The following is a 14,954-nucleotide window of genomic DNA, read 5'->3' as shown; positions in this document are numbered from 1 at the left end:
TGAACCAAAAGGCCATGCCCGCCAGTTTCCTATTCATGGCCGCCGCCGAAACTCCCCGCCCAAAATTCAAACACACAAAGTAAAGCACCAGAGCGGACATGTCCACCCCCAAATCCGTCCCCCTTACCTCCTCCAAAAAGGAACGCCATTCCGCCCACGTCCTGACATACGCCTCCCAAGTAGCGGGGCACAGAGACCGCCGAATCAGAATCGCTGCTCCTCCAAGGGGACCGTCCACAAATCCCGCGGACAGGGAATCCCATGCTGCTCCGCTGCCGGCGCCAACACGCGAAACTCGGTCCACTGGAAAAGAGACAAAGCATCAGCCACCTTGTTAGAAACCCCCGGAATATGCACAGCATAAATAAAAACATTGAAACGCAGACACAACAGGACCAGATGGCGCAACAAGCTAACCACCGGGGGGGAAGACGCCGAGATGTTATTGATCGCCTCCACCACCCCCATGTTGTCGCAATGAAAACGCACCTTTTTGTTGCCAAAGCCCGCCCCCCATAGAGCCACCGAAACCACAATCGGAAACAACTCCAACAACACTCTAACTCCAAGTTACGCAGGAAACCCGCCGACTCCCAGGATTCCGGCCAAGGCTCCGCACTCCACTGTCCTTGAAAGAATGCCCCATACCCCGCGGAACCAGCCGCGTCCGTAAATAGAGCTAAGTCCCCGTTGCTAAACGGACCGTCCATCCACAGCGAGCAGCCATTGTAAGACTCCAGGAACATATCCCAAATCTTCAGGTCCGCCCGAAGCCCCCTGGTAAGCCTCACCGAATGCCCGGGGGCCCGGACCCCCGACGTGGCCGCAGCCAAACGGCGACAAAAAATTTGCCCCATGGGAATTATCCTGCACGCAAAGTTCAACTTACCGAGTAAGGACTGTAACTCCCGCAGCGTGATCCTGCGACAACCGCTCGCCTTCCTAACCTCCTCCCTCAAAAGCACCAACTTGTCCAACGGCAACCTGCATTCCATGGCCAGTGAGTCAATCGTGATGCCCAAGAAAACCAATTCCGTCACAGGGCCCTCCGTCTTGTCCGAAGCCAAAGGAACCCCAAAACGGGCGGCGATGTGTTGCAGCGTCCCCAGGAGGACCGCACAGGTCCTCGCGCCCGAGGGCCCAATGCATAAAAAGTCATCCAAATAATGGATAATGGGACTAACCCCCGACACATCTCGAACCACCCACTCCAGAAAGGAAGAAAAGGTTTCAAAGAAGGCACACGAAATGGAACATCCCATCGGCAAGCAGCGATCCACAAAATAAGACCCTTGCCAACGGCACCCCAACAAGTGCATACTGTCAGGGTGAACTGGCAGTAAGCGAAAGGCCGCTTCCACGTCGGCCTTGGCCAACAGGGCCCCCCTACCATATTTCCGAACCCAAGAAATGGCCGCATCGAACGACGTATAGGTAACTGCACACGCCCGCGGGTCAATACCATCGTTGACGGAGCCACCCCGCGGATACGACAGATGGTGAATCAGGCGAAACTTGCCCGGTTCCTTCTTAGGGACCACCCCCAACGGTGAAACCACCAGCCCCGGCAGCGGGGACGAAGCAAAAGGCCCACTCATCCTGCCCAACACCACTTCCTTAGCCAGTTTCTCCGCCACCACCTCCGGGTAAAGTCGGGCAGAACGCAAATTGCCCGCCAAGGGCGGAATCCCCTCCAAAGAACACGGAAAGCGAAAACCCTCCCGAAAACCCACTTCAAGACGGCCAGCCGCCATTTCCGATCGGGGTACCTATTTAAGAACGGAACCATCCTTGCCACCCTCACCGGAGTCATCCCTCTTGCCAGGGACCTCCCCACCACGCCCTTTTCCCCGTTTGAAGCAACGGGACAGGGGGTGACTGCCGCCACATCCCGAACACTTGTGCTTAAAACGACAGGAGCTCCCAAACTTGCACATGCCCTCATTGAACTGCCAACAGACCCCCTTCTTCTTATCGGCCTATGAAACCGAGGTCGAAGTGCCGCCGGCCCCCCCTGGAAAAAACTGACCCCCCGCCCGGGCAGACGTCATCAACTTCATCCACAGGCTGATATCCTTATGATCCCACCGGATGGAGGGCCGGACCACCTTCCGCTGCCGAAACTGTTCATCATAACGCAACCAGGCCACCCCCCGTACATGCGGTGGGCTTCCCCAATCGCATCCAGGTAACAGAACAACGCCGAGTAATTCTCGGGCGCCTTCTCCCCTATAACGCTTGCCAAAATCGCAAAAGCCTGCAACCAATTGGCAAACGTACGGGGGATCAGCCGATACCGCCGCTTCTCTTCCTCCTCCTTCTTGCTCTCGTCCGGCTTAACCCCATCCAGGTTAAACTTCTCCAACGGGAGCAGGGAAAAAATTTCGACATAGTCACCTTTCCATATCTTGTCGCGAACTTCGGGCTTAAGGTGAGCCCCCAACGGTCCCTCGAAGCAGACGTACACCTCGCACCTCGCCGCGTCCGCCAACCTTACCTTGTCACAGTCCTTGTTCCCGTCCCCGGACTTGTCCATCACAGCCGCAACCGGAGCCAGCGACACCACCTCCGTCTGCGTGCCCGCCACCGTCACTCCTGCCTGGGCTCCCGCCACCGCCGACCCCGGAACCGGGCGGGAGCCCCCCACCACTGCCCCGAGTCCCGGCGGGGCCCAAGCCGCCACCGAGGGAGGGGCCGCCAAAGCACTGGCCTCCAGCCGCCTCACCAAGTCCCGCAGGCTCCCTAACACCTCCAGACCCACCCGGGTGGACACATCCCCCCCAACACCCCGGAACAAACCCCCACCCCCCCGAGCCAGACAACACATCAGACGCCACAGCAGAAGACATTACAGACATAGAGCACTCACCAGGCTGCCCAGGGCTGGACGCCCCCCCAGCCGCCACTCCGGCATCCCCCGCTGCAACAGGAACAGCATCTGCGACTTCACCGTCCTCCGAGCTGCTGACCTCCCCTTCCGATCGGATGACCTCTGGACTGTGGACCGGAACCTCCGCCGACGCCGTCTTCCCCCTCCTCTGGACGGATCTCCTCTTCACAGACAGCCTGGAGCTCGATCCTGTAGAAGCAGGTTGCTGCAGACGTGGTCCCTTTAAGCCGAAGCCGCGCCTCTCGATGACGTCATCAGCGTGCGCCCCGCTCTCCTCCACATCCTCCGCTCTCCCAGGCCTAGGAGCAGGCCTGGAGGTCCTCTCAGTCGGCTGCAGGGCACCCGATCGGCTCCCCCCACTCACTCGGCGACCATCACGATCCGGGATGGGGCCCCCGGCCGCCCCAGGCAGCAGGCCGGCACCCGCAGCACTAGCTCTCCCCCGCCGAGCGGATGCCCCAACCGGAACCTCGCCAGGGACACCCGCCGATCGATCCGGCCGAACGAAGATGGAGGAAGGGACCCGGGCTGCAGGAAGGTGAGTGTCCCTCCCCCGTGGGCTCCGTCCAGGAAGGGGATTCCTCCCAGCTTCCCCACCCGCCGAAGCGGGCGCACGCTTCGCAGGGGGGGCTGAAGGGTCCCTATTGGGGCTCCCGTGGCGACGCTGAGCCCTCCGGAGGCCTAGACCTCCTAGCACGTGTGGAGGAAGGCCTCAATTTCGAGGGGCCTTCCCCGGCCCCCTGCAAGGTGCTGGCCACCTGTCCCTGCACCCAGTCTGAGCCATGCACCTCAGCCAACTCCCGGAGACCGGACAGCAGGTCGTCCAATTCACTCATCTCCCCTCTATTGCAGATCCAAGCAGAGACGCAGCAGCTGGACACACCACTTTTCTTCCACGCTTTCTCCTTCAGGATTGACCTGACCCCTCCTACCCTAGACCTATATTTCAACCTCTCCACCCCCTGCCTGGACAACTGACCAATAAGGTAAGTGCCCCCTTTTACCCACCTACTTTTGTCCCCCACTTGACCTTTACTGCACGATTCCCTTTCTCACCCATTCATGTATGCCCTATGCCTAGTCCTTTCTCTCCTGTCGCCGGGCATGTCTGGAGCGAGAAAAAGGACTGCTCTGTGCAAGGGAGGAGGAAGAAGAAGAGGAAAATGACTGCTCTGCACATGGGAAGAGGAGGAAGAAGAGGAAAATTACTGCTCTGTGCATGGGAGTAGGAGGAAGAAGAGGAAAATGACTGCTCTGTGCACTGTAGTAGGAAGAAGAAGAGGAAAATGACTGCTCTGCACATAGGAAGAGAAGGAAGAAGAGGAAAATTATTGCTCTGTGCATGGGAGTAGGAGGAAGCAGAGGAAAATGACTACTCTGCGCATGGGAAGAGGAGGAAGAAGAGGAAAATGACTGCTCTGTGCACTGTAGTAGGAAGAAGAAGAGGAAAATTACTGCACTGTGCATGGGAGTAGGACGAAGCAGAGGAAAATTACTACTCTGCGCATTGGGAAGAGTAGGAATAAGAGAAAAATGTCTGTGCATGGGAAGAGGAGGAAGAAGAGGGAAATGACTGTTCTGCACATAGGAAGAGAAGGAAGAAGAGGAAAAGGATTGCTCTGTGCATGAGAGTAGGGAGAAGAAGAGGAAAATGATTACACTGCTCATGGGAAGAAGAAGAAAATGATTGTTCTGCAGAGGAGGAAGAGGAGGGAGAAGAGGAAAATAACTGCTCTGCAGAGGAGGAAGAGGAGGAAGAAAAGGAAAATAACTGCTCTGCACATAGGAAGAAGAGGAAAATGACTGCTCTGCACATGTGAGGAGAATGAAGAAGAGGAAAATGACTGCTCTGCAGAGGAGGAAGAGGAGGAAGAAGAGGAAAATAACTGCTCTGCACATAGGAAGAAGAGGAAAATGACTGCTCTGCGCATGTGAGGAGAATGAAGAAGAGGAAAATGACTGTCCTGTACATGTAAGTAGAAGGAAGAAAAGGAAAATGACTGTCCTGTGCAAAGGAGTCGGAGGAAGAATAGGGAAATTACTGCTCTGCGCATGGGAGTAGAAGGAAGAAGAGGAAAATGACTGCTCTGCGCATGGGAAAAGGAGGAAGTTGAGGAAAATGACTGCTCTGCGCATGGGAGTAGAAGGAAGAACAGGTAAATTACTGCTCCACGCATGAGAATAGGAGAAAGAAGAGGAAAATGACTGCTCTGCACATGGGAAGAGGAGGAAGAAGAGGAAAATGACTGCTCTGCGCATGAGATTAGGAGGAAGAAGAGGAAGACTTTGCCAGCCACTCAACTACCTCCTATGCATGCTTTGGTTGTATAACACTGGCACTCTGAGACAGAAAAAGCAGACGCTACCCTGCCTCTTGATGGTGGGGCTGATCAACACTTTGTCCTGCAGAACCTGCTCACCCACTACTACCTCTGCCTCTCCCTTTAGGCCTTTCTGACACATTTGATTAGGAGATTGCATACATTTAATGACAGCTGTGGCAATAAGGTAAATAAATCTCTGTTGCTTCTGTGCAGATTGCTTTGTCACGCAAGTATGTGACAATATGGTGCAAACAAAGGGCAGCTTTGCTGGTGACAACGACAAGAGCACCTTGCACACCCTGAAATGAAAAAAAAAAGGCCCTAGGATACAGCTAACAAAGTCAACTAAATCATCGTACCCACAAAACTATTTACCAATCCCAATCGCCACTACTTATTTTAAACCCTTACAGTCTATCTTATCTAAATTAATTTTGCAGGGAAAGAAATCTCGCTGTGCCAATGCAAAGCTAATTAAGCACCGATCTGTTGGGGGAACCGTCTATGTAGACTTTTCCAACTACTACCTAGCTACAATACTCACCCAACTTAGAGAATGGATTCAACCTCCTCCGAAAAAATTATGGGGAATTATAGGATCATCGTATATCCCTGGACACTCTTTATTCATCTGGTTAACTAGTCTACCCCTAGGAGCTCAAATTATTCTATTTATACCCCCCACCATGTTTGTGTAGCACTGCCCCCGCAGGAACTTCTGTATATTAACTCTACGGGCTCCCCTGGTTACCAACACACAGTTATAAGTAGATAAAGTTCCTAAATCCCTCATCGCTCCTGTTGGCTCCTCACAGAAATAAACAGACCTCTGAAGACATCATACGGAGTGACGAAACGCGTTAGTTGGAATACACATCGTGACGTCACAGAAGTAGGTTGAACGCAAGCCAGTATCACCGCTCTCTACTCTGCGCTCAGACTGTTTACGGTCACGGAAGCTGCAATTTGATTGTTTTAACCTGCAATTACCCATGGATGGGAAATAAAATGTATACCTCTATATACTACACTATTTGGAGCTTTTCTTTTTTACTCTGGCCCTTACTTGATGCGGGGAGAGGAAAAGGAGGGACCCGCCACGACCCAAGTATCGGAGTGTCACGGAGGGGACCCACCCTGGCCTTGGGGGCCAATCAAGCGTGAGTGGTTCAAATGCTATATGGCATATGAGACCCACATCATTTGGTAAGTCACCCATCTTTACCCATTCCACCAGGGCTGTCTTTATTATTGATTGGACCCTGGGCAAATATTTTCTTGGGCCCTCCAAAATCCACTTATTACCTATTTGCAGGCAGTGCAGGCTCAAGGGGCTGCTGCTTTGGGCCCAAAAACAATGACTGGGCCCAGGGCAGCTGCCCCTTCTGCCCTGTGTTAAAGACGGCCCTGCATACCACGATGGAGAGGAACCTGTGCCATTCATATGTCACAAGGCGGATTGGATAGATCCACACTGAGCACCTGCACTTTGAACTGTATCGGATGAGCATATTTGCACAAGGAATATTCTTTTGAACTGTGATCACTCCAGTCACTATTGTTCACATATTTATGGACTTGAAGCAACACGTTTTGGACACTTGCACTTACTGTATATACCTCAGGCACCATATTTATAATTTTATAGTTTCTTATTTGCACTTCATTATATGCACCCATCAATTGTTTACTTATGTCATAGTCGCATGGAATAATTTGATGCATATTGATTTTTACTATATCATTTTTTTATTTGCACAGAACATTTGATGCACATTTATTGATTTAGTTTGAAGTATATTTATTCAATTACCTATTGGATGGAAATAGTACTAAGCACTTATATAATTTGATATGAACTTTATTGCACGGAGTTTGCTGATGCATATTTGCACAATTTGTATTACTGAATTATTTATGGTTATTCATATCCCACCCTAGCAAGCGCTGTAGGTAGCCTCGATTGCATATAGAGGCTATTACTTATACACTGTTAATCCACACTGCCACAAGTGTAGATGGGGTTTAGTCTCTTGCCCTCTTTACTCTCTGACAAGATGACTTGGTGATTGATATCTTATCTTCAGGACACTTTCACTAGCATCTGCTCTCTGCTCACACCCATCCACTGACTATCCTAGGAGCAGGGGTGGCCCCCCTCAGGTCAGGCACCTCGACACACGTTCCTGTACTCACGATACTGCAGAAACAGGACCTCCAGTGTCTTCCCCTCCCTTTGGGACTTTGCTTCTCAAAGAAAGACATCGAGCACATGTGCTCCTGGCTTTTATACAGTATCCCAACATGCACCAAGGTGACTTTCCCTCTGCCAATCATCAGGACTGTATCAAAAGCCCATGCACCCAGACCTCAACTGCTCTCTGGTAGGCAGAGAATGATATAGATTTACCTGCAGATCCTCTGGTAACAGACAGAGCTCAAACAATACTTTCTAACACCCACCTAGAAGGGTGCTACATTTGCATTGGTACGAGCCTGGAAAACATTAGTCCAGCAGGCTCATTCATACTCAAATACATCTACTCTTAAAATACCTATCTCAGCCTGAAAGCGTATTATAGACTCTGTATCATTCTGCTCCTGGCAAGCAAGATTAATACTGTGGGGTTGATTTACTAAAGGCAAATAGACTGTGCACTTTGCAAAATGTAGTTGCACTCTTCAAGTGCAGTTGCTCCAGAGCTTAGTAAATGAGCAGAAGCTTTGCTGACTTCCATCGTCCAGTCATGTGCAAGCAAAAATGCATTTTTTTCCTTTAACTTGACGGTATTGTTTGCAAAGTGAAGCTTTACCTAATTTACCAAGCTTTGGAGCAACTGTACTTTGCAAAGTGGACAAGTCTATTTGCCTTTAGTAAATCAACCCCATCATATTAACTACCTCTTTGACAATGCTTCCCCTAAGTCCTTTGCAGCCCTACAAAAAGTCTATCTTTTACCCAACAAAGATGTATTTCTTTACATCCGGACAAAGCATTGTGTGTCATTGCTTCCGTCTTGGCCTTACAAGATACCTCAGCAAGCTTGGGCATTTTTTTAATGCTACCCCACCAGAAAGGGATATCACTCTTCTACACCATCCTACAACACAAAAACAGCTTTATTAAATCAGCCCCCCTACAACGGTGGGAATCTGATTTAGGATTAGGGATGAAAATTGGCTGTTTGCTTGTTCTTCGAATGACGAACAAATAGGCTTCTTCACAGGAACTTTGAGTTCCCGCATTATCATGGACTCTGACCTCTGAATTCCAATAATCACTGGCTGGCTGGGGTAATCAAACTCACAGCTCTCTCATTGCAAGCCTGTTATTCTACCATCTATGCCACCGTTAAGCCTGCTTAGGATGAACACACTTTCCCTAACGTTTATCTCATCCACTGTGTGTAGGGTGAGATAGGAGTTAGTTAGTTAGGCAGGGAAAGTGTGCTCAACCTAAGCATACTTGACGGTGGCATAGCTGGTAGAATACCAGGCATACAATTGCAATGGTGGTGGTTTTGAATCCCTTGGCCAGCGGGTGATTTATAAGTGGACTTTTATAATTAATAATACATTGCTAGCAGGGAGAGAGATTTTGCTTCTTACAGTTTGTTGAGATCAGATAGTGCAGTGTATACCACAAAGTTATACATATATATATATATATATATATATATATATATATATATATATATATATATATATATATATAAAGGCACTTCAGTTTCTAACAGTTTATGTCAGTATTTCTGCAAAAAACGGCATGCTCCCCCCCCCCCCCCCAGTCCATACCAGACCCCTCCAGTCTGGTATGGATTTTAAGTGCCAAAATTTAAAATAAAAACGGCATGGGGTTCCCCCTAAAATCTATGCCAGACCCTTATCCGAGCACACAGCCTGGCTGGCCAGGATGGGGATGGGGCGAGCGAGTGCCCCCGCCTCCTGCACCATACCAGGCTACATGCCTTTAACATGGTGGGGGGGTGCTTTGGGGCAGGGGGGGCTCAGTCTAAACACTGAGGGATTTGCAGTGAGTGCTGGATCATGATTTAAACGCTTGTCTAGACTTCTATAACGTGGAGTCTAGAGATCTGGTAAGCTCACATCCTGTTTATTATTATGGTGGAGGTCTACCAGGTGGATATTCATCTAAACAATCACATTTCTTTGGATATTACTTCAATGGACTTTTTTTTTCATCTGCCACTATGTAAGTGTCCAAGCACTATATGGATTATTTTTAATTGATTTACTTTGAACTTAATTTATTTAGCGCTGCAATTTTTATCAAATATATATATATATATATATATAAAAATAAAAGAGAAAAAACCCAAAGAAAACTACTCCATTGCACACTGAGAAATGGCAGTTTTAAACCCATTCTTTTATAACAAGGGAAACTAGTAGCAGGACTTTCCAAGGGAAGACTTCTCTATACCAGTGTTTCTCAACTCCGGTCCTCAGGGCACACTAACAGGCCAGGTTTGCAAGAAAACTGAAATACATCACAGGTGATATCATTTGCTGCTCAGTGATTGCAGTATTCTAGTCTGCATCTCCCCAAGGTAATACTTAAAACCTGGCCTGTTAGTGTGCCCTGGGGACCGGAGTTGAAAAACACTGCTCTATACCATAATTGCCTCTAATCCCCCCCCCCCCAACCTTTTCTGTTTGCTTCTATGTGTACAGCTGGTGGGTACTAAATCCTGCTCTGCAACCCCCTGGTCCACTGAATGGAGCACTGACCGCTCCATTCAGTCTGGAGTTACTTACACCACAAGACCTTGTATTGACCTTGTGATTAAGGCTCCCAAAGTCCAGCTGAACACTTGAGGCTCATGAGGACCCCTCAATAGAACATGCATAGGATGACTTGAGCCCCCCTGCATGTTCTATTGAGGGGTCCTCTCTTCACCCCCAGGAGGATGACCTCTTCTCTTAGCCACCTCTAACTCCAGACCTGACCAGGTTTACACTTGTTACTTTTATTCAGGATCCATTCACCTGCACCGGTGTTTCATAATATGAGACAGCACCCACCCAGCCGCCTGCGGCCTAACTGTGTACAGATCCACTTTGCAAGCTATCTCTCAGGTATTCAGGCATCCTCTGTCAATAACACGCCTCCAGCCAGAAGCCAAATTCTTCTTCTTTTACTTAAAGATAACCTAATACAGCTTCTATATCATGGCATTGAAGTAATATACATAAGAAACTCCAAATACACAGTCCAGAAACCATTATCTATTGGCATCACAGAGAAGAACTGTTCCCACCCGTCTTGGGTTAGATCAAGCGCAGGAAGGTCCATCCTTGGGGAAGCCTTAAGCCAAAGGGTCCCTAATTCAAATTTTGTGTTGACAACTAAGCTATAGCCAGCCTGAGTATTGCCTATTTACATTATTTGAGTTCATTGGGTTTCCCTAAGCCCAAGGACATTGTATGATTCTGCATACTACTGTAGCGTGTTCTTCAGTAGGCAGAGCAAGAAGATACAATGGATTGGGTTATATATTTATTCTACCTTGGCCACCCATCGAGGGGTTTAACCCAGTGATTTTGGCTGGGAAAATAAATAAATATTTGGGAGACCTTCTATAAAGGTTATTTTCGTCTAGGCTTCTTCCTATAGAGTATGTACTTCTGCAAAGGTTTTTTTTTTATCCCAGACTTCGTCTGAAGGTATTGTAAAAATATGAATATCTCCTTCCCAGGCCTGCTGCCTGGGGAGATTGTGAGTCCAGAGTCCTGCTGCCTGGGGAGATTGTGAGTCCAGAGTCCTGCTGCCTGGGGAGATTGTGAGTCCAGAGTCCTGCTGCCTGGGATAGGTATAGCCGCTGAGAGGTCCAGTATATGTCTATATGGCCCTGTCTCTGGGAGAGAAAGCATAACCTGTAAAAGAGTCCTGTGCAGGCAAGACTGTGAGAGGGGTCCTAGCTACAGGCCTACTGAATGTACACTAGCCTGTGGCAGAGGCATAAAGAGTTTCTAACCTGACTTGTACCCCAAATCCTCTCCCCTTATGCAACCAGGTCAATAAAATAACAAAAAGCAGATCAATGGAGTGGAAGTCTCTATGTCACTGTTGTCTGGGCGCAGCTAAAAGGAAAATCACCAGTAGGAAGGGAAACCATTCTGTTAAAAACCAGCAGCTCTCAAAGCGGAGGCCGGAGGGTGATTAAAGGTATGTCCCCTGGCACCATCTTAGGCAGGCAGGAATTCTCCTCAAAGGGAAGAACCTTCATTAATTCTTTTTAGTGAGGTTCCCTATGTATATGATATGGAGGGAAGCAGCTTCCAGGTTCCAGTTGAATTTCTCCAGGATTTGGCGGCACTCCTCCTTATTGTACCGGGTCAAGTTGTACAGATGAACTACCTGGAAAGAGAAGAAAGTATTCCATGACACCCAGAAAGAGAAGACACTTACATTGAGAAATCGGTGTCACTTCTAATTCAAACTGATGTAGGGTTCATGAGATTGTTTTTTTTTTTCCTAATTATTGTGCTTATCTTCTAGGCTTTGACCACTATCATTAATACAATGATTATTGTCAACTTTTCAGGATTCCTTGCCTGTTCTCCTCTGTCTCTTTCCTCACTATCCTACTTTTCTGCGTTTTTTTAGTTTCGGATGGTGTGTGGACAAGTTAGAACCTTAATTTCAATTATTTTTCTGCCTTTGTCCTGCTTCTTTTACTTTACGCCTGGCAGGATTTAGGGGACCAGGACCCCATCCTGCCTTCACCCTACATTATGGGTATCCCCCAAAGGGGTCTTCAGGGATAGGGCTCTGTCCCTGGCAGTCTATGGCCATGGACCTGTGTAGCACGCTGCGGCTAACTGAATGTGATGCATAATTTAAAAGCAAATATTTGTGTGCGCTTAGTCCAATAGGGAAACACTGCACCTAATATCCCAGATACAGGAAAATATAACTCGTTGTTTGTCCCCTGAAGACTCCCATTTGCAGACTAAATGCATTGGGAAGGGCAAGCGGTCTATGACGTCATCATGCCCGCTGGTGTACAACGGAGATTCGTTTTTATGCTTTTATATACTGTACCTTGTGATACTTGTGAGTGTAATATATATGCAATACATTGGATGTTTTGGCGACACTACTCTATAGTCCTTTGTTCTTCTCTTCCCACTATCACTAAGGAGAGCTGTTGACCCTTGGTACTCAGTGAAGGTTTGGAAGTGCCCTAAAAGTGCCAGTGTGCTCTGGAGTGACTTTGTGTAGATGTCCAAGCACTACTGATCTCTTTTGTTTTGAAAATATTGAGATCCAGTAAGAGTCGGTTCACACTGGGGCAACACGACTCCTTACTACTTCGGGGGCGACTTTTGCATTCCCATGCACCACGACTTCGGAGCGAATTGAAGGGACTTCACATAATGGAAGTCTATGAAAATTGCTCCGAGGTCCCCCCGAAGTAGTACAGGACCCTTTTTCTAAGTCGGAGTGACTTGTGTCGCTCCTATTAGAACGGGACCTGTAGCGGTCAATGGACCGCGAGGGAGCGCGACTTTTCAGGCTGACAAGTCGCCTGACAAGTGGCGGCAATGTGAACCGGCTCTTAGAAGGTGGCACTTTTGTTGTGAGGTGGCCCGGGAACACTGCCTGCCGGATTTATGTGCCCAATATATACACAGATATTTTCTTGGCCTTTAGGGCCCTAATTTGGACACTGGAAGTGGATTTATGTTAATGTTTACACTTTTTTGCATTTCTTTTTTCATCAAAACGCCCTTTTTTTCATTGATCATTGTTTTATACAGTTTTGGTTTGTAAGGAAGTTTTTGATAATTTATAATTAATATCCCACTTTTGTATGTAGCACTTAATTTATTATTAATTTATTTATATAGGTTTTTTTTTTTTTTTTTTACCTTTTTTAGATTATTAGTGATGCATCATGTGCAAAAGTGAGTTCCCATGCAAGATCCGATGCCCAAAGGATATTATGGGTCAGCCCAACATCTTTCTGATGAGGAGTCCAGGGATAGTCCTCCAAGACTCAACCATATCAAAAGCTGCAAAGGCAGCTGCAGTGGCTATGGTGCAGTTGGGAATTTGACAAAAGAATATTTAAGAGAAAAAAACCTCTACATAAAAAGTAGGGTTCTCTCTGTACAGAGAAGAAGTCCATTACCTGGACACTAGCAAAAAAAAAAAGGGTTGGCTGGAAGTGGAAGGGGTTATATTACGGAAGTCTCTGCAGCTTTCTTTTTTGCCAGTGTCCAATCACCGGAAAGATAGCTGCATATAACCCAAGCTTAAAGACTAAAGATCCTGTATAATATAAAAAAATAAATAAACTCTCCTTTTAATAATTTATTTAAAGTAATGGCCTGGAAGGTCACAGTGGTGGTGCTGACATCTTATCTCCAAACCACACAGTATGGTGAAGAGCTGTACCAGTCCAGCCAGCAAGAAGCTTATCTGGAAAACAGTTTTCCCGACAAGGGTCTTTATGTATACCGAACTCCGCTTAAAATTCCTCATTATCTTTCGTAAATCTTCAGCTCCCATCTGGGATAGTTTCCATTTCTAACCTCTTATTGTAAAAATGCCACCTTCCAGGCTGTTATGCTGATCCATTGGCTTCAGTTACTGACCTGGCCAAGTATAAAGATGAGGGAAAAAGACTTTCCTGATCTCCATGCTTGTTCTAGGTCAATGAAGCAGAAAATATTGTAGCCAGCCCGGAAACTAGTATTCTCAGAAGGAGGTTCTTAATGGCCATCGGAAGAAGGTTCCCCATGGCCCCCAGGGAATATTTCTAAAGATTGTACTCAAACCGAAAAAACTGTTCTGGCTCTAGACAATCCAAATTTTTGGGTACCTAAAATCAGGGTCAGTTAATTAAGGGTGCAAAATTGTCTAGATTTTTGGTTGATAATGTGTATGGTGTGAAGTTTACCCCCGTCCCAGATGTTATGGCGCTACAATTGACCTCAGTAATTAAATAAATGGGTTCATGCCCCATGAAGTTCTTGTTACACAGCTTTGAGCCCAACACCACAGATGAAGATGAGACATTTATCGGCGACCCCCAATTCGCATTCATTTTGTTGGTTTATTAAAAAAACTGTCACCTTTAAGTGCTGGACGGCCCGCCTCACGTCTCCTCCGAAGAAAAGCAGCGCTTCCTGGCATTTTTCTGGCGTCACGCCACGGACCTGCTCCTCCACCTGCAGCAAAGTAGATCATAAGTATTAGATGTCCACATCAGCCAGGACTCAGGGGGCCTGCAAAATGCATTGTTTATTTTAAAGTGTACCTGTAATGAAAGGAACATGGAGGCTGCTGTTCTGGGTCAGTGCCTGAGAAGCAGCCATGAATAAATTCACTTCACCATTTCTTCAATCTCTAAAACTTGGCTCGATAATGTACCTATCCCGAAAATATCCCCCTCTCAGCTAGACTCTTTAAATGCCCCAATCACCAATGAAGAAGTAGGAAATTCAATTAAAACTCTTAAAAAATCTTCGGTCCCTGGCCCAGATGGTTACTCTTCTCTATATTATAAGACATTCTCTACTTCCCTTACCCCAAAATGAACACCGCTTTTTTTTTCATATACTACAAGGAAATGATTTTCCAGAGGAAATGCTATTAGCAAACATGTCTCTAATCCCAAAACCAAACAAAGACCTGATTATACCACACATTTAATTGAATGGATTATTTGTGGATCTGTCAGCATCGAAGTGGACTGGTGAGGGTG

General features: G+C 47.5%; 1 protein-coding gene and 1 pseudogene across 2 annotated transcripts in view; both read right to left on the bottom strand.

Moving 5' to 3' along the window:
• Positions 1 to 204: 204 nt before the first annotated feature.
• On the bottom strand, positions 205 to 1,754 carry LOC309553109 (annotated as a pseudogene). The gene has a single exon. The product of its transcript is annotated as an uncharacterized misc_RNA (transcript).
• Positions 1,755 to 11,063: 9,309 nt separating this feature from the next.
• The window catches only part of LOC309552162 (activated CDC42 kinase 1-like), a 55,765-nt gene continuing 51,874 nt past the window's right edge, over positions 11,064 to 14,954 (bottom strand). The window contains exons 11-12 of the mRNA XM_082252975.1: positions 14,323 to 14,418; positions 11,064 to 11,596 (exon numbers count right to left, since the gene is read on the bottom strand). Coding sequence (XP_082109101.1) covers positions 11,465 to 11,596; positions 14,323 to 14,418 — 228 coding nt within the window. The 3' untranslated portion in view covers positions 11,064 to 11,464. The remainder of the gene's footprint in view (positions 11,597 to 14,322; positions 14,419 to 14,954) is intronic.

This window comes from Pelophylax lessonae (assembly GCF_965119305.1).
Source record: "Pelophylax lessonae genome assembly, chromosome: 4".
In the NCBI taxonomy this organism is placed as follows: domain Eukaryota; kingdom Metazoa; phylum Chordata; class Amphibia; order Anura; family Ranidae; genus Pelophylax; species Pelophylax lessonae.
Note: the sequence above shows the minus strand (reverse complement) of the source record. Positions and strands in the feature narration are given on the sequence as shown.